The sequence below is a fragment of the Rana temporaria genome, chromosome 3 (genome assembly GCF_905171775.1).
Source record: "Rana temporaria chromosome 3, aRanTem1.1, whole genome shotgun sequence".
Taxonomy (NCBI): domain Eukaryota; kingdom Metazoa; phylum Chordata; class Amphibia; order Anura; family Ranidae; genus Rana; species Rana temporaria.
In genome coordinates, this window is record NC_053491.1 from 289026795 (window position 1) to 289053506 (window position 26712).

General features: G+C 43.7%; 1 protein-coding gene across 3 annotated transcripts in view; it reads left to right on the forward strand.

Annotated features, from left to right (window-relative positions):
• Positions 1–26712, forward strand: part of GABRA6 (gamma-aminobutyric acid type A receptor subunit alpha6) — a 102606-nt gene that overhangs the window by 53211 nt on the left and 22683 nt on the right. For 2 of the 3 annotated variants that reach the window (XR_005747971.1, XM_040344727.1), the window contains exon 7: positions 23390–23542. Coding sequence is in view for 2 of the 3 variants with exons in the window: in XM_040344727.1 (XP_040200661.1) it covers positions 23390–23542 (153 nt within the window). In the remaining variant the exon portion in view is untranslated. Of the gene's footprint in view, positions 1–23160; positions 23314–23389; positions 23543–26712 lie in introns of all 3 variants that reach the window. The other variant, XM_040344728.1, reaches the window with a different exon arrangement.

A 26712-nucleotide genomic window follows, 5' to 3' on the forward strand; every position in this document is an offset into this window, starting at 1 on the left:
TTCGACATTCGAAATGAAGATTCAACGAAGCAGCTAAAAAAATACGATCGTCATGAGTGGACATTTATGCTGCGTACACACGATCATTTTTCGGCATGAAAAAAGCGTTGTTTTTCAGCATGTCCAAAAAACAACGTTTTTCCAACTTCATCATTAAAAACGACGTTGCCCACACACCATCGTTTTAAAAAAATGATGAACAAAGTGTGGTGACGTACAACACGTACAACGTCACTCTAAAGGGGTAGTTCTATTCGCCTTTGGGCTGCTTTGGCTGATTCCGTGTTAGTAAAAGACGATTCACGCTTTTCTGTCTGTTACAGCGTGATGAATGTGCTTACTCCATTATGAATGGTAGTTTTACCAGAACGAGCGCTCCCGTCTCATGACTTGCTTCTGAGCATGTGCGGGTTTAAAACGCTGTTTTAGCCCACACACGATCATTTTTTACAACCTGAAAAACGACATTTTTTAAAACAACAAAATTATCGTGTGTACGCGGCATCACGGTCAAATGCTCCACCCATAGGCTATAGAAGATTTCTAATGTTGTTTTTATAATTATAATCATTACTAGTCAACATTAGAATTCTACTATAGCTTGTGGGTGGAGCATTCGACTGGAAATGTCTGATCACGGCGTCATACAGTTTAGCTGCTTTTGTCGAATCCTCTTAGAACATCTGACAGACATTATAAGCCTTCAATTGACCGATTTGACCATAATTCAGATTTTCAGGCAAATGCATTTTTTAACGAAACAAAATAAAAAAATTTTTTTCGGGAGTAACAAAATAAATACAAATTTCATACGAAACCGAAATTCCAAAACAAAATATTTCAGTGTGCACATGTCTACTGTAAATATCTCCTAAACGTGCATGGTTTAGTAGATATTTAGTGTACATGCAGCCAGTGATGTCACCGGCGCATGCACTCTGAAGGACCAGCATACAGTGACGTTCCTGTAGAAACCTTTGAGTCCTGTGCCATAAACGGAGGCTCCCACATGCATGTGTGGGAGTGATGTCATCGCGGCCATAAACGGAGGCTCCCACATGCATGTGTGTGAGTGACGTCATCAGGCCACTCACACAGGCAGAGGACTGGATGAAGATGGCAGCGCCTTCAGAGGTGACAGTGCACCACTGGAAGGCTTCACATAAATTTCACATAATGTGCTAGTATTAATGTGGCAAAATTGGTTGTATGCAGAGCACACCACCATTCTGCCTTGTGCTATAACCACACACTTCATCTTAGTGAAATTATCCATCTTTAAGCTAAAAGTTTCACTCACCATTCATCCGATCTGCCATCCATTCAAGTCAAGAGACCTCAACACCAGACTGTTCTCATCATAGCTCCCAGCAATCACTTCTTTGCCAACGCCCACACAGCGTCCTTTTATTATAACAAAAGCTTTCACAAACCACAGCTGATTGGTCAAAGCATGTGACCTCCTCCATGGGAAGTCCGGACACAGCATGGGGGCTCCACACAGCAAAATGCCTATATATGGATGTGACAATATATGATAACCCTTCCGACAGGGATATTTAGATACATACAATACATGAATACAATATAATACAACAACAACATGATACGATAAAATAATGATACAGTAATAATGCAACAACAATATGATACAGTAATAATTCAATAACAATACGATACAGTAATAGTACAATAACCAATGAACACAGTTCCTGATGAGGGGAGCTTATCTGCAGGTATATGCACACGTCACAATACAATGTTGATCAGGCACTGAGAGATGACAAGAGCATATATCCGCTAAACCGACAATGCGTTTGCAGAGTGGACGCATCCCCACAGGCAAATTTCTGTGCATCACACAGGGGCCCTTTGGCCGGCCGACACCCCCACTCCGCAAACACCCTTCTGCCCCAATCTGCTCTTTAGAGCGGGCTGCGGGAGAACCAACAATGGGTGACACTATGACAATACATATTAAATACATCTTCATACAATTTCCACAACAGTATGCATCACATACTAACACATTATGGCATTGCATTTCAGGTTTAAAAAAAAAAGAAAGAAAAACACCCAGCGGTTTACTGCTGCTTTAAAGGCATGCTTAGGAAAATCTGATTAGGAGGCACCATTATACTAATATAACTTTTCCCATCACATCAAGAGAATAGAGTTTTATTAAGTTCTACACAGTTTCTGAACAAAATGCCATTTAATTCCCATTAGGAATTGTTCTTATTTGGATTGAAAGACATGCAAGATAATATATTTTAACCAAAGTTGAATGAGAATACTTAAATATTACATTTGGGCTAGAACTATTAACTGCCATCTCAAGATTGTTGATAGCCTCAACCATTTCAGCCCTGGAAGGATTTACCCCCTTAACTTGCCTAGCGGTATTCCCGAGTCTGGCTCGGGATGAAATTTCAGTACCATTAGCGGTATCCCCGAGCCAGACTTGGGATCACATTGCAGGATCCAGGCATAGTTACTTACCTTGTTCCCTGGATCCTGCGATGTCTCCCCACTGTGTGAGCGAGCTGTCTCCTCGCTCGATTCACACAGTGCCTGAGTGCCGTCAAGCTCTGTTCCCTGCAACGTTGCAACGCACAGGGGCGGAGATCGGCGCTAAATTCAAAAAAGTAAAAACACACAATACATACAGTAAACTGTAATCTTACAGATTACAGTACTGTATAAAACAGGGGTGTCCAAACTTTTTTTAAAGAGGGCCAGATTTGATTTGATGCGTGGGGGCCGACCATTTTGCCTGACATTCTTTGTACTATTAAATGTCGATCTAAGTGTGTTCGTCCAAGCACTACTACACTGCCCAACAAGAATTCTATTGCCTTTGTGGCTGTGTGTGGTGAAGAGATGTGTTGGGCATGTTATTTGTATGTGTGTATATATATATATATATATATATATATATTGTGGCTCCAACGAATCTCTGAGCACCGCTTAGGACTAAGGATGAGCTTGGGCGTGTTATTTGGATATACCGTATTTATCGGCGTATAACACGCACCTTCACTTTAGGAGGGAAGTTTCAGGAAAAAAATGTATTTAAAATAAAGAACTGTGAAGCAAAATAAGGTTCAGTGGCCATCAATTCAGACTAATCAGTGCCCATCTGCAGCTTCACCATTGCCATAAATGCAGCCTCTCCAATGCCACAAATGCAGCCTCACCATTGCCATCAGTGCAGCCTGATCGATGCTCATCTGTAGCGTGCAGGACGAGTGGCAACAGATTAGATTACATACAGGAGAATCTCCTGTTTACACAGCAGCCTCTTTAATACAATGTCTGGCCTCCTATGATAGACAAAAGAGTCGTCCAATGGCGGCCCAGGAGTTAACAGGAGATTATCCTGTAGATAATCTGACAGTGTCGATAAATACAGTATATATCTTTTGTGGCCCTGGGGGCCACAAAAGATATATATATATATATATATACAAATTACTAGGGGGCCATATTAAACCGTAACGGGGCCACAATTGGCCCGCGGGCCGGACTTTGTACAGGCCTGGTATAAAATAGTTACACACCCCCTTTGTCCCTAGAGGTCTGTCTAGTGTCCTGTATGCACTTTTATATAATAAAGACAGTTTTTTCTGCCTGGAAACTGGAGATTGTCCATAGCAACCAAAAAGTGTCCCTTTATGCCAAAAGTGGTTTTAGAGCAGCTAGAAAAAATAATAAATTAGAATCACTTGCAGAATTGAGCTATAGTGATTTGCGGGGAAATTTGTTTTCAGACACTGAAAGTAATGACAGCGACAATTCTGCAACTGAGCAAATTTCAGTGTTTTTGATTTGATTACATTATTGATTAATTTGTATTATTATTATTATTATTATTATTATTATTATTATTATTATTTGTTATAATTATTTATAGTTATTTATTATATTATAATTTATGATTTTGTGTTTCAAACTTTATCATACCCGGGATGTCTACTATAGGGTGACCAGACATCCCCGGTTTCTGGGGACAGTCCCTGGATTGAGGACACTGTCCCGGAGCCACTCTGTCCCTGGATTTGTCCCCGGGTTTCAGTGACATGTGGGGGGGGGCATCTGGTACTCTCACGCCGGGTGCAACATTTAGGGGGGGCATAAAATAACTGCTGTGCCTCTCAAGTGTGCTGTGTTGCTCCCCCTGCCCAGGGACTCCTATGGTCCAGCCTGTCCCCCATGATCCCTCTGGTGCGGGCGTCCCACGTGTGTGTGTGAAAACAGTGGAGGGGAGGGGCTGTGCAGAGCATACGGCAGCTATTGGAGAAGCTCTTGGCAGGGGATACTGAGGAGCGTCTGGGTGTTGGGAACTGCATGGAGAGGTGAGCAAAATTAACCAATCTACACTGTTCATGTCGGGGGGGGGGGGGGTGAGTAGTGCAGAAATCAGGTAAGTCAGTGTAGTGGTCAGTATAGAACTCAGGTAGGTCAGTGTAGTGGTCAGTGTAGGAACCAGGCAGGTTAGTGTAGTGGAATAGTGTAGGAATCAGGTAGGTTAGTGTAGGAATCAAGTAGGTCAGTGTAGGGATAAGTTAGGTCAGTTTTGGGATACGGTAGGTCAGTGTAGTGGTCAGTGTAGTGGTCAGTGTAGGAATCAGGTAGGTCGGTATAGTGGTCAATTTAGGAATCAGGTAGGTGGGTATAGGAATCAGGTTGGTCAGTGTAGGAATTGGGTAGGTTAGTGCAGTGGTCAGTGTAGGAATGAGGTAGGTCAGTGTAGTGATCAGTGCAGGAATCAGGTTAGTCAGTGTAGTGATCAGTGTAGAAATCAGGTAGGTCAGTGTAGTGGTCAGTGTAGAACTCAGGTAGGACAGTGTAGTGGTCAGTGTAGGAACCAGGTAGGTTAGCCTAGTGGATAGTGTAGGAATCAGGTAGGTCAGTGTAGGGATAATGTAGGTCAGTGTAGTGGTCAGGTAGGTCAGTGTAGTGGTCAGTGTAGGAATCAGGTAGGTCGGTATAGTGGTCAGCGTAGGAATCAGGTAGGTGGGTGTAGGAATCAGGTTGGTCAGTGTAGGAATCGGGGAGGTCGATGTAGGAATCAGGTTGGTCAGTGTAGGAATCAGGTAGGTCAGTGTAGGAATCAGGTAGATCAGTGTAGTGGTCATTGTAGAAATCAGGTAGGTTAGTGTAGTGGTCAGGTAGGTCAGTGTTGGAATCAAGTTGGTCAGTTCTACTGTACTAGTGGAAGGGACTCAGGAAGTGCTAAAAGTCTGGCTAAAAGTCTGGCGGGGGGTGCAAATTTCTTGCCTTGTCCTGGGCACTGACAACCCATGCTACACCACTGACTGCATATATAATTTGAGGAAAATATGCTTATAAAAGAGTTTACAATTTGCCAATAAAAAAAATATGTCCCCGGATTTCGTTTTAAAAATCTGGTCACCTTAGGCCCCGTACACACGACCGGATCGATCCGCTGGGATTGATCCGCGGATGAGTTCCAGCAGATAGATCCGGTCAAGTGTACGGCCTAGCGGACATTTTCAGGCGGATAAAAATCCAGCCGACGGATTTTCAGCGGACAAAAATTTCTTAGCATGCTAACAAATCTATGCGCTGGAATCCTGTCCGCCGGACTTATCCGGTCCTCTGTACAGACTCACCGGATAAGTCCGTCCGATCCCATCCCTCGCATGCGTCGTAATGATTTGATGCATGCGTGGAAGAATTTACCTTCCAGGGTTGCGCACGTCGCCGCGTCATCGGCGCGGCGACGGCGCAGCCACGTCACCGCGGATGTATTCCGCGGGGATTTTGATCTGATGGTGTGTACAGCCATCAGATCAAAATCCGCCAGAGGATTTATCCGCTGGAAACGGTCCGGCGGACCGTTTCCAGCAGAAATCCTCTCGTGTGTACAAGGCCTTAGTCTACTAGACTCTTGTTTGGACAGATTTAGGTGAGTTATTCCTAAGAATTACAGGCCTACAATATAAAATGCCAAATTTCCATGCAAAATAATTGTCCTGCTTTCAGCACAAAATCACGCACACATAGTTACATAGTTAGTCAGGTTGAAAAAAGACACAAGTCCATCCAGTCCTACCACAAAAAAATAAAATAAACAAACAAAATAAAAAACACAGTACAATCTTAGTACTTAGTTATATTCTGTACATTTAGGAAAGTATCCAGACCTTTCTTAAAGCAATCTACTGAGCTGACCAGAAGCACCTCTGGAGGGAGTCTATTCCACATTTTCACAGCTCTTACTGTGAAGAAACCTTTCCATATTTGGAGGTGAAATCTCTTTTCCTCTAGACGTAAAGAGTGCCCCCTTGTCCTCAGTGTTGACCATAAAGTGAATAAATCAGCACCAAGTTCACTATATGGACCCCTTATATATTTGTACATGTGGATCATATCCCCCTAATTCTCCTCTTCTCAAGAGTGAAAAAATGTAGTACACAAAATCATGAAATCCCATACAGGTACATGATTGTGCACATTCTGGCCGCCCTACCGCAGTAAATGTATGTAGGGTGGTCCGGAAGCGTTAATCACCACCGTTTTTTGGTAAACAAACAAAAAAAAACTGAATTTTTTTTTGTTTCTGTTTAAAAAAAAATCAAATAAGTAATTTTTCTTCTTCACTGATGGGCACCAATGAGTCTGCACTGATGGGCACTAATCAGGCTGCACTGATGGACACTGATGAGGCTGTACTTATATGCACTGGTGAGGCGGCACTGATGGGCACTGATGAGGCAGTGCTGATGGGTACTGATAAGCTTCACTGATGGGCACTGATAAAGAGGCACTGATGAGGCAGTACGGATGGGCACTGAGAGGTGGCACTGATGGGCACTGATCAGCTGTACTGATGGTCACTGATAAGCTGCACTGATGGGGCTGCCCTGATCAGTGCCCTGATGGGCACTTATAAGCTGCACTTATCTGCACTGATGGGCACTGATTGGCACTGATGGGGCTGCCCTGATCAGTGCCCTGATTATTAGTGTAAACAATGTATTGTCAGGCTTGCCAGTTATCGGCACTCCTTTTTTCACACAGAGGCACCGTGTGAGGAATGGACTGCTGTTAACCGGCCAGTCTATTTACATGTAACCAGCTGGGATTGGACACAGGTAATCGAATGGTCACGCTGTGACTGGCCCTTTACCGCAATCTGTGATCAGATGTGACTGCCTGAAACGTGGAAACATTATTCAGACTGGACCATGGCTTCCCAGCAGGGATGCTGGCTTCAGTAGTCTAAGCTGAGATTGTCTGTTGCACTCGCTTTCGTGCTGCCCAAATCCAGCACTAACAATCCCTTCAAAACACACAGACAGCAGAGAAGAGGGGGCTTGATCTGCACCTCTTCCTCCCGCCCCTACCGCTCTGTGTCTGCCCACACAAAAAGGAAATTGTGGGCCGGAAGTCCAGCAGCCTCAGATACATCTGGATGAGAGGTGCTGACTGCCAAGGGGTGAGTGAGCTTAACATCCATCCCCTGTGACTGAAGTCCCTCCCTTCTCTTTCCTGCCTGAGTGAGTACACTAAGGTAAATCGGGGTTCTCAGAGAACCCCTTACATCAGAGTTCCCCTTTACATCAGAGGCCAGAGTGTTCCTCCTTACATCAGAGTCCTCTCCGTACATCAGAATTCTCAGTGTTCCCCCTTAAATCAGGGTACCCAGAGCATCCCTTTTGTTAGAGTCCCCAGAGTTCTCCCTTACATCAGAGTCTGCAGAGTCCCCCCTTACAGTGGAAAGACACTCTGTGATTTCAGATGTAAAAGAGAAGCTCTTGTTATTAACTTCATATGATTAGAAATGTTGTTTAATGGCAAAAAATATGTATAGTTTATACTACAAAAAAATTGATGTGCGCCGCTAAAGTGTTCGGGTTTGACTTGAAGAAAAGGTGTCAACCCTAGGCAAGCAAGAATTGCCGTTCTGGGAGGACATCCATGGAAGCCCTCCCAGAACTGGAGAACCATGATGTAGCCATCTTTTGGCTAAAGAATGTGTGGGAAGTGGTTGTTTTACAGAGATTTCTTGGTAGAAATTTGAAAAAACTGTGTTGAATACTAAAAGGAAATATATCTAAAGTATACAAAAACCAAGTTACCAATATCTAAAATAAGCATTAACATGGTAATATTATTTCAAAAGTTAAATATTTTTATGTCCACAGCTTTAATTAAAATAATACCTCTAAGTTCTTGTTTAAACATTTCCTGTTAAAGTATGACAATCTCCCAGTCGCCTAATTGTAAATGTAAATTAATGCACTAGGGAAAAATTATTCGTTGAGAGAGTTCAGCATTGGAGGTACAGTGTTAACCAGCACTACAGAAGTAAAGGGTTTGGGGGTACTTATTTCAGATGATTGCAAAATGAACAAACAGTGTGGCCAGGCAGTGGGAAAAGCAAATAGAATACTAGGATGTCTCACTAGAGGAAGAAGGTCTTGATCCCTCTATATCGGGGCTATGCAATTAGCGGACCTCCAGCTGTTGCAGAACTACAAGTCCCATGAGGCATAGCAAGACTCTGACAGCCACAAGCATGACACCCAGAGGCAGAGGCATGATGGGATTTGTAGTTTTGCAACAGCTGGAGGTCCGCTAATTGCATATCCCTGCTCTATATAGATCTTTAGTGAGACCTCATTTACAACATGATGTCCGTTTTTGAGAGAATGTACTTACAAAAACATATTGATAAAATAGAACGAGTCCAGAGATGGGTAGCAAAAATGGTGAAAGGTCTGAGGGATAAAAGATATCAAGAGTGACTTCAGTAACTTACCCATGTACAGTCTGGAGGAACAAAGGGAAAGGAAAAACGTGATTGAAGCCTTTAACCACTTGCCGACCATGTAATGTAAATATACGGTGGCAAGGTGGCTCTCGTACCTAGTACATGATCCAGCACTTCTGGGTCTGGGGCACGCATGTGTGCCACTGGCAGCTAGACATGTGCAATTTGTTTTGTTCCAAATTAATTTTTTAATGAATTTCGAAAAATTTGGAAATTTGGAAATATCCAAATGAATGAAAACCCATTTAACAAACTTTTCTAAATATATTCTTAAATTCAAATGTTCAAAAATTCATAAATTGAAAAAATATTCATAAATTGGAAAAAATATGTAAATTTGTAAATTCGAAAATAATTTGTAAATTCGGAAATTTTTAATTCCGAAAATTAGAAAATCTGAAATAATAAATAACTAATAATAACTAATAGCTACCGATGGGGGAGGTGACTCCAAATATTAATTTTACATTTAAATTTGGCCAAAGGGGGAATTTATATTATTATTTACATACTTATTGGGGTCACTCTTCAAATATATACCTAAATATTCTATTGTTTCTACTACTTCCAACTGCGGCAATTCTGGCAGTATAGGGTTCCTAATGGGGTCCACTGGCAAAAGTGCCAACTTCTCCCAGTTCATGTCTAATCCTGAGAGTCTTCCAAATCTCTCCAAGATACTCATTACCTGCTTAACTACTTGCCGACCGCGCACCGTCATAATACGGCGGCAGGTCGGCTCTCCCAGGCGAGAGCCCGTAGCTATATGTCCTGCGCGTGAACGGCAAGGGGGCGCGCGCGAGCGCGCCTCCCCGCCGTTCCCGATGATCAGATTCGTTTCAGAACTGATCAATCACCAGGTCCAGGCCAATAAAATCTGGCCTGGACCTGGTGATCACTCCTGGCCAATGGTTGTCTTCCCCTGTCAATGTTTTGTAAACATTGGCAGGGGAAGTACTGCTCTCTCCCTCGTGTCGGTCTTTTCGTTCCAGACCGAGAGGGAGAGAGCATCTGAAACGTGAGTTGCACAACACTACACTAACACCAGGTCACATAGGCACACCATTAACCCCCTGATCACCCCCTGATCACCCCCCAAATTAACCCATTCACTGCCTGTCACTGTGTCACCCAGTACAGCGATCAGATTTTTTTTTGATCGCTGTACTAGTGTCATTAGTGACAAAAATAATTGTTAGGGTAATTAGTCTTAGGCCCCAAAAAGTCTAGGGACCCCTCCTAACCCCCCCCAATAAAGGTTTAACCCCTTCATTACCCCCTGTCACCAGTGATCACAGTATAAGTGTCACGGGTGACGCAGTTTAGTTCGTTTATTTTCTATAGCATCAGGGCACCCGCCATATTTTTTGCAATAAAGTTTTAACCCCCTGATCGCCCGGCGTGTGATAAAAGTTTGGTTTTAGCGCCAGATAGGGTCTGCGTCGCCCCAGGCAGCGTCAGATTAGTGCCAGTAGCGCTAACACCCACGCACGCACCATACGCCTCCCTTTAGTGGTATAGTATCTGATCGGATCGATACCTGATCTGATCAGATCTATACTAGCGTCCCCTGCAGTTTAGGGTTCCCAAAAACGCATTGTTAGCGGGATCAGCCCAGATACCTGCTAGCACCTGCATTTAGCCCCTTCGCCCAGCCCAACCCACCGAAGTGCAGTATCGATCGATCGATCACTGACACAAAACACAAAAACACATAACTGCAGCGTTCGCAGAGTCAGGCCTGATCTCTGCGATCGCTAACAGTATTTTTGGTAGCGCTTGACTCAGTCGCTAACAGGTCAGGTGCTTTTTTGCCTGTGAATCTCACCACTGTACCCCTAAATTTAGAGCCCAAAATGGCAAATCGATGGTACAGTGATGAAGAGGCCTACTTGTTTATGAGCCTGACAGATAGTGATGAGGAGGTCACGCATCTGTCAAATTCTTGCTCAGAATACGATCCTGTAGACGACAGTGGCTCCCTGACAGATAGCTCTGACGACGGAGTTGTGGTCCCTGCTAGGGTCAGGCGTACCAGACCCCGATCTTTAGCTGTCGCTGAGGTGCAAGAACCGCAGGGCTCTCGTATGGAGGAGAGAAGTACTAGCGCCGCTATTCCTTCTGGTGAACTGGCAAGCACCAGCGGCCTAGTACATCCTGGTCATATATCCAGCACTGCAGTAACACTTGGTGACGTGGCGAGTCCCATAAGTGCAGTTCAAGCTGGAGAGGTGGCAAGCACGAGTAGTGTCCCGCTGCCACCAAGAAGAAGACGACAGAGACAGGCCCGTCCCCATAGTGCCCTTCCTGCTGCATTCGCCAATCCTGATTGGGTACCCACCACTTCTGCAGCACCCGTACTTCCCCCATTCACTGGCCAACCCGGAATTCAGGTGAATACAGTTGATTTTACGTCACTGGATTTTTATTCGCTGTATTTCACCGAAGATCTCTATAGATCTATTGTGGACCAAAGCAATTTGTACGCTGGTCAATTCATCGCCGCTAATCCCCAGCTGTCCCTTGCCAGAGATTGGAAGCCAATTACGGTTTCCGAATTTAAGATCTTTCTGGGCCTTTCCCTCATCATGGGCATTACTAAAAAGAGTGAGCTGCGGATGTATTGGTCCACGCACCCAGTTCACCATATGCCCATTTTCTCTGCCTCCATGGCCAGGACACGATACGAGCAGATCTTGCGGTTCATGCATTTTAGTGACAATGAACTCTGTCGTCCTCGGGGAGACCCTGGATTCGATCGGCTCTACAAAATTCGGCCCCTCGTAAACCACTTCAACGAACGGTTTGCAGCCTTGTATAATCCCCAACAAGTTGTCTGCGTTGATGAGTCCCTGATTAAGTTTTCTGGCCGCTTGTCATTCAAACAATACCTTCCCAGCAAGCGTGCCAGATACGGGGTCAAGTTGTATAAGCTCTGTGACAGGGCAACAGGCTATACATCTAGCTTTATGGTTTACGAGGGAAAAGACAGTCACGTAGAGCCGGAGAATTGCCCTGATTACATAGGGAGTGCTGGTAGGATAGTGTGGGAATTGGTGTCACCCTTATTCGGAAAGGGGTACCACTTGTACGTGGACAATTATTACACAAGCGTGCCACTTTTTAGTCACCTTTTTGATTATGGAATTGGCGCATGTGGCACCGTGCGACCTAATCGCCGGGGCATCCCCCAACGGCTTGTAGAATCCCGTCTTAGTCGGGGGGAGAGAGCCTGCTTACAGTGTAATAATTTGTTAGCAGTGAAGTGGAGGGATTCACGGAAAGTTCTGTCCTCGCTTCACGCAGACACGGCAGTCCAAATTCCTACGGCGACTGGTTTTGTGGAGAAACCCCTCTGTATCCACGAGTACAACCTTAACATGGGAGGGGTGGACCTCAATGACCAGTTGTTGGCGCCGTACCTAATTGCCCGGAGGTCCAAACGCTGGTACAAAAAAGTGTCAGTTTATTTGTTTCAATTGACTTTGCTGAACGCTCATGTGCTATACAGAGCTTCAGGACGGACTGGATCCTTCCTAAAATTCCAGGAAGAGATCGTCGAAGCCCTTCTGTTCCCAGATGGTGCTGTGCCCCACCTTCCCAACGCAAATGCAGTGAGCCGGCTGTATGAGAGGCATTTTCCTTTTGTCCTCGCTGGTACCCCTACCAGAAAAACCCCCCAAAAAAGATGTCGTGTCTGCAGCAAACTCGGATTTAGGCGTGACACCCGCTTTTATTGTCCCGACTGTCCTGACCAACCTGGTCTCTGCATTGGTGTATGTTTCAAACGCTACCACACACTAGTTCAGTTTTAGCGTAGGGTACAGCACCACACAGTCCTAGGCACACCAACACAGGGTCTCGGAATATGTGATGGCCATCACATTTTGAGAGACCATAATCTGCAACGTTCAGTTTATAGTTTTCATAAAAGTGAAAAAAAGTAGAAAAAAAATAAAAAAAACACACAAAAACACAAAAAAATATATAAAATAAAAAATCCAAAAATAGTTGTGGTTGTATTTTTCTCCTCTCTTTATTGTTCTCTTATGTTCACTCTCTACTGTCCACTCACTATTGTTCTATATCTATTCTCTCTATTTTTACAATGTTTTATTGTATTTGCTTTGCAGGTATGGTATGTTATACTGTAATGTTTGTTTTATTGTTAACCATCATTTGCTTAGCAGGTACGCTATTCAGTTGCATCGCGGATTTATTTAGCGTGACAGCAACAGCGTTTGCTCCCACGATATATAAAGCCGCGACTCCAACGCTGTAGGAGGTGATTTCACCACCACAGTTAAAAAAAGAGCATATATGCCGAAGCATGGGGGCATTAGGGGCGGAGGAGCGATTTTGCTCCTAATGCCGCGTACATACGGTCGAAATTCCGACGGAGGCATGCCCGTGGAAAAGTTCGACCGTGTGTACGCGGCATAACTTTTTTTGCGGGAGGATGCCCCCATGCTTCGGCATATATATTTTTTAGGCACAGGTTGCGTTAAAAAATGTTTTTGTTTTTTTTTATATTTGCTTTGCAGGTATGGTATGGTAAGATCTTACTGTTAAAATGTAATGTTACTTTGTTATAATGTTAACCATCATTTGCTTAGCAGGTACGCCATTCAGTTGCAGCGCAGATTTATTTAGCGTGACAGCAACAGCGTTTGCTCCCACGATACATAAAGCCGCGACTCCAACACTGTGGGAGGTGATTTCACCACCACAGTTAAAAAAAGAGCATATATGCCGAAGCATGGGGGCATTAGGGGTGGAGGAGCGATTTTGCTCCTAATGCCGCGTACATACGGTCGAAATTCCGTCGGAAGCTTGCCCGTGGAAAAGTCCGACCGTGTGTATGCGCCATAACTTTTTATGCGGCGTACATACGTGTGTGAGCGGCATAACTTTTTTGCGGGAGGATGCCCCCATGCTTCGTCATATATAAATAGTGCATGTATGCCCATCATTAGAAGTGGGTGGATGAAGGGAGGTATTCTAATGGTGGGCATACCCACCGATCAATCTTTTTTTCGTTCAGCCAACAGGCTGCATGAAAAAAAAAAAAGATTACAATACATGTCCAACAAGAACCATCAACGTATGGTATGTTGCTGGACTTTGAATGGTTATACCAGAATGATGCCTTCGGGTTTAGGTATCATCTTGGTATCATTCTTTTCAGCCAGCGGTCGGCTTTCATGTAAAAGCAGTCCTAGCGGCTAATTAGCCTCTAAACTGCTTTTACAAGCAGTGGGAGGGTATGTCCCCTCCCCGGATATAAACTGCGCCATTGGGAAAGTGGGAAAACATTTTATCACACCGATCTTGGTGTGGTCAGATGCTTTAAGGGCAGAGGAGAGATCTAGGGTCTAATAGACCCCAATTTTTTCAAAAAAGAGTACCTGTCACTAACTATTGCTATCATAGGGGATATTTACATGCCCTAAGATGGCAATAAAAATTATAAAAATAATAAAAAAAAGTAAGGAACAGTTTAAAATAAAATTAAAAAAGCAAATTAAATAATAATAAAAAAAAAAAAAAAAAAGCACCCCTGTCCCCCCCTGCTCTTGCGCAAAGGCGAACGCAAGGGTCGGTTTGGCGTCATATGTAAACAGCAATTGTACCATGCATGTGAGGTATCACCGCGAAGGTCAGATCGAGGGCAGTAATTTTAGAAGTAGACCTCCTCTGTAAATCTAATGTGGTAACCCGTAGAGGCTTTTAAAGGCTTTTAAAAATGTATGTAGTTTGTCGCCACTGCGCATTTGTGCGCAATTTTAAAGCATGTCGTGTTTGGTATCTATGTACTCGGCCTAAGATCATCTTTTTTATTTCATCAAACATTTGGGCAATATAGTGTGTTTTAGTGCATTAAAATAAAAAAATATGTATTTTTGCCCAAAAAAATGCATTTGAAAAATCGCTGCGCAAATACTGCGTGGTAAAAAAAAATGCAACACCCACCATTTTAATCTGTAGGGCCTTTGCTTTAAAATAATATATAATGTTTGGGGGTTCAACTTAACTTTCTTGCAAAAAAATAATATGTTTTTATGTAAACAAACAGTGTCAGAAAGGGCTTTTTCTTCAAGTGGTTAGAAGAGTGGGTAATGTGTGACATAAGCTTCTAAATGTTGTTCATAAAATGCCAGGACAGTTCAAAACCCCCCCAAATGACCCCATTTTGGAAAGTAGACACCCCAAGCTATTTGCTGAGAGGCATCTCGAGTCCATGGAATATTTTATATTTTGACACAAGTTGTAGGAAAGAGAATTATTATTATTATTTTTTTTTTTTTTGCACAAAGTTGTCACTAAATGATATATTGCTCAAACATGCCATGGGCATATGTGGAATTACACCCCAAAATACATTCTGCTGCTTCTCCTGAGTACGGGGATACCACATGTGTGAGACTTTTTGGGAGCCTAGCCGCGTACAGGACCCCAAAAACCAATCACCACCTTCAGGCTTTCTAAGGGTGTAAATTTTTGATTTCACTCCTCACTACCTATCACAGTTTCGGAGGCCATGGAATGCCCAGATGGCACAAAACCCCCCCAAATGACCCCATTTTGGAAAGTAGACACCCCAAGCTATTTGCTGAGAGGGGTATGTTGAGTATTTTGCAGATCTTGCTTTTTGTCACAAAGATTTGAAATTTGAAAAAAGAAAAAAAAAATATATATATCTTTCTTCATTTTCAAAAATAAATGAGCGCTGTAAAATACTCACCATGCCTCTCAGCAAATAGCTTGGGGTGTCTACTTTCCAAAATGGGGTCATTTGGGGGGGTTGTGTGCCATCTGGGAATTCCATGGCCTCCGAAACTGTGATAGGCAGCGAGGAGTGAAATCAAAAATTTGCGCCCTTAGAAATCCTGAAGGCGGTGCTTGGTTTTCGGGGCCCCGTACGCGGCTAGGCTCCCGAAAAGTCCCTCACATGTGGTATCCCCGTACTCAGGAGAAGCAGCAGAATGTATTTTGGGGTGCAATTCCACATATAACCATGGCATGTGTGAGCAATATATCATTTAGTAACAACTTTGTGCAAAAAAAAAAAAAGTTTGTCATATTCCAGCAACTGGTGGCAAGATATAAAATATTCCATGAACTCAAAATGCCTCTCAGAAAATAGCTTGGGGTATCTACTTTCCAAAATGGGGTCATTTGGGGGAGTTGGGTGCCATCATGGCATTTTATGGCCTTCAATACTGTGATAGGTAGTGATCGGTAGTGAGGAGTGAAATCAAAAATGTATGCCCTTAGAAATCCTGAAGGCCGTGCTTGGTTTTCGGGGTCCCGTACGCGGCTAGGCTCCCAAAAAGTCCCACACATGTGGTATCCCCGTACTCAGGAGAAGCTGCAGAATGTATTTTGGGGTGTAATTCCACATATGTCCATGGCATGTGTGAGCAATATATCATTTAGTGACAATTTTGTGCAAAAAAAAAAAAAAATTTCATATTCCCGCAACTTTTGGCAAAATATTAAATATTCCATGGACTCAACATGCCTCTCAGCAAATAGCCTGGGGTGTCTACTTTCCAAAATGGGGTCATTTGGGGGGGTTTGTGCTATTTGGGCATTTTATGGCCTTCAAAACTGTGATAGGTAGTGAGGAGTGAAATAAAAAATTTGCGCCCTTAGAAATCCTGAAGGCGATGCTTGGTTTTCGGGGCACCGTACGCGGCTAGACTCACAAAAAGTCCCACACATGTGGTATCCCCGTACTCAGGAGAAGCAGCAGAATGTATTTTGGGGTGCAATTCCACATATAACCATGGCATGTATGAGCAATATATCATTTAGTTACAACTTTTTGTAATTTCTTTTTTCTTTTTTTTTTTTGTCATTATTCAATCACTTGGTACAAAAAAATTAAATATTCAGTGGGCTCAATATGCCCCTCAGCAGATTCCTTGGGGTGTCTACTTTCCAAAATGGGGTCATTTGAGGGGATTTTGTGCTATTTGGGCATTTTATGGCCTTCAAAACTGTCTTAGGTAGTGAGAAGTGAAATCAAAAATTTGCGCCCTTAGAAATCCTGAAGGCGGTGCTTGGTTTTCGGGGCCCCGTACGTGGTTGGGCTCCCAAAAAGTCTCACACATGTGGTATCCCCGTACTCAGGAGAAGCAGCAGAATGTATTTTGGGGTGCAATTCCACATATAACTATGGCATGTGTGAGCAATATATCATTTATTGACAACTTTTTGTAATTTTTTTTTTTTTTTTTTTTTTGTCATTATTCAATCACTTGGTACAAAAAAAAAATATTTAATGGACTCAACATGCCTTTCAGCAGGTTCCTTGGGGTGTCTACTTTCCAAAATGGGGTCATTTGGGGGGGTTTTGTACTTCCCTGCTATTTTAGCACCTCAAGAATTGAGATAGGCAGTCATAAAATAAAAGCTGTGTAAATTCCAGAAAATGTACCCTAGTTTGTAGATGCTATAACTTTTGCGCAAACCAATAAATATACGCTTATTGGCATTTTTTTTACTAAAGACATGTGGCTGAATACATTTTGGCCAAAATGTATGACTAAAATTGAGTTTGTTCGATTTTTCTTATAACAAAAAGTAGAAAATATCATTTTTTCTCAAAATTTTCTCTCTTTTTCCGTTTATATCGCAAACATTAAAAATCGCAGAGGCAATCAAATACCATCAAAAGAAAGCTCTATTTGTGGGAAAAAAAGGACGCAAATTTTGTTTGGGTACAACATTGTATGGCCGCGCAATTACCAGTTAAAGCAGCGCAGTGGAACATTGTAAAAACACCTCTGGTCTTAAGGCTGACAAATGGTCCGGTGGGAAAGTGGTTAAGGGATTGCTCTGTATCCCCCCAAAAAAGGCTAATCTCATCCGCATATAATGGGATCTTGTCATCCTTAAAAACCCCTTCATACCTAAGCTTGATCTTATTGCTATTGCCAGTGGCTGACAATGGGCACCCCTGTCTCGTCCCCCTTTTCAATTGAATCTTACCCGAGTAATCATTATTAACTCTGATTTTAGTGCTCCTGCCACTATACAGTGTTTTTATCCACCTGATAAAAGAGGGCCCGAACCCAAATTCCCTCCAATACTCGCCAGATAATCCCCCAATCCAGGCTATCAAATGCCTTAACTACATTGAAGGACATAACCGCTCTTGCTCCAATATTCTCAGTTGGTATCTGTAGATTGAGGAATATCCTTCTTATATTCATACTGGTCGATCTGCCAGAGATAAACCCATTACTTTAGCCAATATTTTGGCATCTGAACACAGCAAAGACATTGGTCTATAAGATGTGGTGTCTAATGGATCTTTCCCCTCTTTATGCAATACTATTATTGATGCCTCTAAAAAAAGGTAGGCAGTTTCCCCACAACTTCTGCCCAGTTCAGTCTCTGTTGGGAGTCTGTCTGGCCCGGGAGATTTTTGGTTAACCATCCCCGCTACTGCTTGCTGTATTTCCTCAATGGTTATTGGAGCCTCCATTCCCTCTCTATCCTCTACTGTAAGGGCCAGTATCACCATATTCTTAAAAAATATTTCAAATCCCCCCCCCTCCTGCCATCCCCCGCTACCTGTACTGGTTTTCGTAATATTCTCTTAATGTATCTGTAATCTCTGAAACCTGGGATGAGATTTCCCCTACTGTCCTAATCGCAGGAATTGCAGAGGGGGAGTAATTAGTTCTCACTAGATAAGCCAATATCAGTCCTACACTTTCCCCTTCCCCAAATGCAGCTTGCTTCTGGACAAGTCACTTGTTCTCTGTTTTCCTAATCACTGCTATTTTTTGCTCCTAGTTGTTTATTCAGTCATAATCTTTGTTTCCCTGGCGATGGGTCATCCACATATTGCTTTTCTGCCTTCACAAGCTCCTTCCTAATTTTATCCTCCCACTCTCTTGATTTCTTCTTATTTTTTTCTACCTGCTGGATCAGTATGCCCCTAAGAAATGCCTTCAGCGCATCCCACATTACTCCCTTGGTCATCGTACCTTCATTTAACTCCACAAACTCTTTTAGCTTAACCCTCATCTGGGCTCCCCATTAGTTCAAACCAGAATGGGCTCATCTTCCATGCCCCAAGAGACCTTTTCCCCTCCAAATTCACAGAAACCACCAGCAGTAAATGATCCGATACCCTCCTTGGTAGATATACTATATCCATTATTGTCTGTAGCGCTTCCCTGTTACCTAGGGCCAAATCAATCCTAGAGAATGTGGAATAGGAACTCAAAAAACAAGAGAATTGCAAAGTATCCGGAATTTCGCACCCTCTGCATATCGAATAACCAAGATTCTTGTAGGAATTGATGCAGCGGGTTCTCAGACATACTATGCAGCAGTGTTCCTGGTGGAAACCTGTCCACTTTGTTATCAATGACCTCATTGAAGTCCCCCACTACTATAACCGGTATTCCAATTTTATCCATCAAAAATTCCATTAGTCTATATATAAACTCTTATTTAAAAGGCAGAGGGATATACTGTATTTTCCGCACCATAAGACACACTTTTTCTCCCCAGAAATATGGGGAAAAATGTCTCTGCGTCTTATGGTGCGAATATACGACAGGCACTGCCCCCCGCCGTCGCTGGCACCGCCCCCACCGCCACCACCCTCGCCCAGTGCACTTTGCAGGGGTGGCATCTCTGCACGAAAGAAGCCCCCCCTCTGCCTCCTCCCGGGTCCCGCACACAAACCATCCCCAGCCAGCTACAGGCCCCCAGGCAGGCCTGTAGCGATGATTCAGCTCCTCCTCCCTCCTCTGTGACATCCAGGCTCAGCGCAGGTGTGCGGCACCAAAACAACAGAGACAGTTGCTCGGCACTGTGTAATCATGGGCAGGGGGTGGGGCATTGCATGCTAAGCTTTAGACGTCCGGATGGTGACCCCCATGCCTGATGATCCCATGGCTGCTACTGGCAAGTAAAACAAGGTGCAGCCACAAGTGCAGCATTTTTTGGCAATGATCAGTCTGTGTTTTTTGGCAATGGTCAGTCTGCGTTTTTTGGCAATGGTCAGTCTGCATTTTTATAGCAATGGTCAGTCTGCGTTTTATGGCAATGGTCAGTCTGCGGTTTTACGCCAATGGTCAGTCTGCGATTTATGGCAATGGTCAGTCTGCGTTTATGGCAATGGTCAGTCTGCGTTTTATGGTGTTTTATGGCAATGGTCAGTCTGTGTTTTATGGCAATGCTCAGTCTGTGTTTTATGGTAATGGTCAGTCTGCGTTTATGGCAATGGTCAGTCTGCGTTTATGGCAATGGACAGTCTGCATTTATGGGAATGGTCAGGCTGCATTTCATGGGCTCTTGGAAAATATTTTATTACACCATTTGGTTCAGAATTTTTTTTTCTTGTTTTCCTCCTCTAAAACATAGGTGCGTCTTATGGTCAGGAGCGAAAAATACGGTAAATATTTGACAAAACATACTTTTTCTTTTCTTTTTCACAATAAAGAAAAATATAACGCCCTACTTCATCTATGCTGATCTGCCTGCAGGAGAACACCACTCCACTTCTTACCAATATGCTCACCCCCCTTGAATAAGAGGAGTACACCGAGTGATATTGACATTGAAACCTCCTGCTTCGAAACTGTAACTTAGTGCACTTTGTCAGGTGTGTCTCCTGCAGGCAGATCAGCCCCACTCCATGCATTTCCAACATAGAAAATACTGCTGCTTTCTTAGCTGGTTGGACATTCTAGGAGCCTATATTCAATATCCTAGACTGAATATCAAGAAATGAAATAGAGCTAAAAAAGAGGAAGAGGGAATCCTCAACAGATAGCATAATAAAGCCAAGTGAACAAATACCATCCTACATATAATCATTTCCCTTTGTAACTCAGTACCCCAATATTCTTGTTTCCTGTGTTGTGTTATAAATATAACCTCTTCTCCTAAGTGAATCTTTAATATTTGTTTTATCATCAAATTTTAAATGTTCCTATATTTCTTCTATCAAATGAATTATAACTCTGTGCCTTCTGTGTCCTCTGTGCCATCCTTCCTGTGTGTCTTACCACCTTTCCACACCCCCCATCTCAACCCCCCCCCCCTATTACCCACCCTACACCTTTTTCGGTTTGCCCTAAGGGCTTTTTTTTGTGACCGATACATGCAGCTCAACTTTCTCCTCACCTTCCATTACAGCACACTCCCCACTTTCCACCCTCCCCCTTCTCCCCTCCACCCCCCCCCCCCCTATAATCACCAAGAAAATTTAATTTTTACAAGTGCCCCCCACATTCATTGATACTCTCTTCTTCTGTGTGTCTTCCTACTCCATCAAACCAATTTAACTTATTAATCTTCCCAGTGACCCCAAATTCAATCCAAGTGTCTCCCTCTCTCTTCCTTCACTCCCTCTCATTTTATCGGCAGCTTTTCCCTATTATCCTCCAACCATGATACCGCTCCAGCAGGAGAGTAAAAAAACTGGTCCCTCCAGTGCGACCACTCGTAGCCACGCTGGGTAGAGCAATGCATATTTGACATTACATTTTTTAAGTCTACATTTAATTTCCATAAACTCAGCCCTGCGCTTCTGCAGGTCGGGCAAAACGTCTGGATACATTGAGATCCTAATACCATTGTTTTCCAAGGATATTTCCCATTTCTCAACAGCATTGGTCTAGGACGGGGATATGCAATTAGCGGACCTCCAGCTGTTGCAGAACTACAATTCCCATGAGGCATAGCAAGACTCTGACAGCCACAAGCATGACACCAGAGTCAGAAGCATGATGGGACTTGTAGTTTTGCAACAGCTGGAGGTTCGCTAATTGCATATCCCTGGTCTAGGGTATCCTCCTGGGGGCGGGGCCCTGAAAGGGACTCTATGTGCTTTTTCTATTTAAAACTATTGTGAGAAAGTCTCTCTTCCAAATAGCTCTATGAACCACTTTTCCAGGAATTCTATCGGATTTGGCCCTTCACTCTTTTTAGGAAGCCCCACAAACCTCACATTGTCCACATTTTTCAGCAAACTTGCCCATTTGATCTTTCAAAATGTTAACCTCCTGTTTTACTGGGTATAAATCATCCTCTATTTGACTTATCCTCCCTTCCGCAGCCGTTATTCCTTCAACTGTTTTCTGCAGCTCATGTCATACTAAAGACAGTTCATCTTTAATGCCCTTCATTTGATCACATAGTTCCCCCAGTGAGTGCTTACATGCATTAACCGCTTGTAATAAATCATTTAAAGTCGTTTCTCCCTCTGCTGGCGGGGCCAGGTACAACCATTAACTCAGGCTCTTGTTCAACTGCTCCTGTGCTTTTATTACTTGCATTTTTTTGTTCCTGACACTACTGCGGTTACTGTTGATTGTCCTGACTCATCTCCTCACCGCTCCCTATCATCGTCGCACATCCACCGCCTGAAGTCTTGCGAGATGTGTACGCCCATCGGTATATGATCCGATGGTTCCACAAATGTTTAGAGATGGTAGCCAAATTTCTTGTCCTTTGCATTGTGTATGCAGATAGCCTTGAGTGCACAGAGGCCTATTCTCTGGGTTTCAGGTGCGCATAAGGAATTTGTCCTTGGTTTGGTAGAAATGGATGCGTACAATCATGTCCTTTTGTAGCTGATCTGGGAGATGCCTTGGTTTAGGTAATCAGTTTAGAAATTATTTGTCTCGGATAGAATATCTGCATGTATTGTGCTGTGCAGTGAGACAAGCATGTCTTTTAATGTTGTGTCTAATACAGGCTGGTCTTTAGTAGGAAAAACCAAGATGGAGTCTTGTATGTCCCTTGTATCATTGAGAGAAACATCTCTGATGTCTCCTTCATTTGTATATTGCGGAAGGTTTTGCTGTTTTGCCTTCACAGGGCTGGATGAAGATGAGGAGGATTGGGAGTAAAAGTTGCTCTCTGTATGAGGCTGGGATTTGTTGGTTGAGAAGTGTTGGGAGCTATCTCTGTTTGCCTGAGATATGCCATGCAGGTTTCCTATTTGCTCACCGACACAATCTTGACTGTGCTGCCGGCGGTGCTGCTGGAAAAAGTCTGTCATCCGTCTGAGTTTTCCTCTTCCTAGACATGTTTTCTACAGGTACCTGAGGGTATGGGCGGTGAAATCGATTTGTTCCGGGCTCAGGGACTGCGAGAATAGCTTAATTTGCCGCTGTGGAACGGAACTTTGCTTCTAAGTGGCCATACTCCTTTACTGCTGGCCACACACCCTCTTTTATTAATTTAGTCCAGCCACAATACTAGCAGTGTGGATCCCACTGTAAAATTAAAACAGTATCTGTAATAATGGTGGTACATTTATTTGTATTTGTTGAGTTAATTATATGTTTGTTTGTTTTTTTAATCAACAGGTGAATACATTGTAATGACAGTGCATTTCCACCTGCAAAGGAAAATGGGATATTTTGTTATACAGACGTATATCCCTTGCATAATGACCGTCATTCTTTCTCAGGTGTCTTTTTGGATCAACAAAGAATCTGTTCCGGCTAGAACAGTTTTTGGTATGCCTTGGAATTGATGCACCCATTACCTTCCATTTCATTATTCATTGATCATTTCATTGTCTATTTGTCACAGGTGAATATTCACAGCAAACTGTACTGTTTTACCTACGAAGGAAAATAGGCTATTACATCATCCATACATACATTCCATGCAGCATGACTGTTGTGTTGTCTCAAGTTGTGTTTTGGATCAACAAAGAATCAGTTCCAGCAAGGACTGTTGCGGGTATGGACTTAGCTTATTTTTTAGAACCTATATATAGCTAAATTAATATGTACCTTATGTGGCTGGAGATTTATACCCAAGACGTGTCTGTCACATCATCTTACCCTTGGATAATGCTGTAAGTTCCTGTAAACAGGGAGACAAATAAAAAAAGAAAGTTACAACTTTAACAACAATAACTTTTTTAATATCTAACACTGAACACTTGATAAGTTTTAATATTATTGAATAAGACAGTAAAATGTGAAGATAATGGTGCAAGGTGCAGTAATACATTGGTTGGTGGAAGGTGGAAGGTGCTTTGCACCTGGAGATTGTTATGTACTGAATATCCAATGTTATGGTCACCTATTAAGTTTTACCTATGGAAAATAATTCTGAGTTATGAGCATACCATAATAAAGATATGATTCATTTGAATTTAAATATGAATTGGGATACTAAGTCTATTAACCACTTCATGCACAGGGCATGTTTTTAAATTTTCCTCACACTTTAAAATTAGCCCTTTCTTTCTTAAAAAGTATTTATAACCCCAAACCATTATACATTTTCTAAAAGCAGAGGCCCTAGATATACAATAGTGTTGCAATTTTTTTATGTTGCCAAATATATGCAGAATTGTTTATCAAAAGCATAGGAAAACAGGCTCCTTATGTGATAGCATGGACAGTTTACAGGTATTCTTTCTGGAGACACCAAGGGGTTGATTTACTGAAACTAGAGAGTACAACATTTGCATAGAAACCAGTCAGCTTCCAGGTGTTTTTTTTCTGTCAAAGCTTAATTGAATAAGCTGAAGTTAGAAGCTGATTGGATACCATGCACAGCAACACCAGATTTTGTACTCTCCAGTTTTAGTAAATCAACCTCCAAGAGTCTATTAGACCCCCATGCCTTCCATTGCAGCTAATCAAGTACAGTTTGTGCATGATTAGCTTCTTTCTTAGCTACAATAGATGCAGAATGATACCTCTGAAACTAGAGGTATCATTTGGCAGTTTACCATGGTCCTGTGCTTCCTGTTGAAATGAGAGAGCCTTAGAACCACCGTTGGTGGTGGTGGGAGCCGCCCAGATATGTGAATAAAAGGCTTAAAAAAATTACACCAAGCTCCTTGCTCTAGCTGCAGCCATGACTTTCTTTTAACCACTTAAAGTCCTGAAAATCTTTTAATGGCCTAAGGATGGGAAGTGGTTAATTATTAGGATGTGACCTAATATGTCAGGGAATTATTTTCCGGGATAGATTTTGCTACTTTTTAAAAACCATCCCATATAAATATGTTTATTTATATTGGTGAATACAACACTGGAAATTAGGAGCAGGACCTTTTAGTGAAGGACTTTTAGTAGCAAAAACAAACAGGCATTTCACTCTAAACTATGCTGTCCCCCTGCACTATCCCTGCATTGTCTCTCCGAAATGTTATCTTTTCCTATCTACAGTAGGTGTTTGTGATATTGCGTTTTTAGCATGACAGCATCGCGCTGATTCTCGGCGACATGGTGCCGAGATCTCGCACTCACTGGAATAGTGACAGCACATTCCAACGTGCGCGTCATAGAAGCGACGGGAGATCCGACTTGGATTCCCGCCAATTCTACACGTGTGCGGCGTTTGTTATGAATCCTGAGGGGGAAGTCCCCGCCGGATTTTAAATAAAAATTTGGCATGGGTTCCCCCCTCAGGAGCATACCGGGCCCTTAAGTCTGTTATGGGTTGTAAGGAGAGCCCCCCTACGCCGAAAAAACGGCGTAGGGGGTCCCCCTACAATCCATACCAGACCCGTATCCAAAGCACGCTACCCGGCCGGTCAGGAAAGGAGTGGGGACGAGTGAGCGCCCCCCCCCTCCTGAGCCGTACCAGGCTGCATGCCCTCAACATGGGGGGGTTGGGTGCTCTGGGGCAGGGGGGCGCACTGTGGGGCCCCCCCACCCCAGAGCACCCTGTCCCCATGTTGATGAGGACAGGGCCCCTTCCCGACAACCCTGGCCGTTGGTTGTCGGGGTATGCGGGCGGGAGGCTTATCGGAATCTGGGAGCCCCCTTTAATAAGGGGGCCCCCAGATACCGGCCCCCCACCCTAAGTGAATGGATATGGGGTACATCGTACCCCTAACCATTCACCTGGAGGAAAAGTGGTAAAAACACAAATAAAAAACACAGGGTATTAAAATATGTTATTAGTCTGCTCCGGAGGCTCCCCCTGTCTTCTTTAGCTCTTTTACCAGGGGAAGCTTCTTCTTTCGATTTCCGGGGGTCTTCTCCTGCTCTCCGGGGTCTTCACCGCTCTTCTGTGACGTCTTCTCCGCTCCGGGGGTGTCTTCTTCTATGTTCGCCGCTCTCCGCTCTTGACTCGGCGCACCCCGGTTCTTCCTCCCGCTGTCCGGTGCCTTCTCCTTCTTCCGCTGTTCTGTGACGTCTTCTCCTCTTCTTCCGCTGTTCTGTGACGACTTCTACTTCTCCCTTCAGGCCGCTGTGCTGTGACGTCTTCTCTTCTCTTCTCCCGATGTTGACACGCTGGCTCTTCTCGCTGAAATGGCAGGTGCGCTGCTTTCATCGGACCTATATAGGCCTCACAGTCCCATCATGCTCTGTACCTACCCATGTGATACCTACCCACGTGGGTAGGTATCACATGGGTAGGTACAGAGCATGATGGGACTGTGAGGCCTATATAGGTCCGATGCAAGGCGCGCATCCGTCATTTCAGCGAGAAGAGCCGGCGTGTCAACATCTGGAGAAGTGAAGAAGATGACGTCACAGCCCGGAAGAAGAAGAATACGTCACAGCATGGAAGAAGAAGATAGACGTTCAGCGCTGAAGGAGAAGGCACCGGACAGCTGGAGGAAGAACCGGGGTGCGCCGAGTCAACAGCGGAGAGCGGCGAACATAGAAGGAGACCCCCGGAGAGTTGAGAAGACCCCCCGGATAGCGGAGAAGACCCGTCGGGATAGCGGAAGGGCTTTTTTAAAAGCGACCCCCCTGGCGGTGGAAGAGAACCAGACGGCGGCCCCCACCCACCCGAAGACGTCAAAGAAGAAGCCCCCCCTGGTAAAAGAGCTAATAAAGAAGACAGGGGTGCCTCCGGAGCAGAAAAATACATTATTTTAAAAACCCTTGTGTGGTGTGTTTATTAACTTTGACATTTTTCCTCCAGGTGAATGG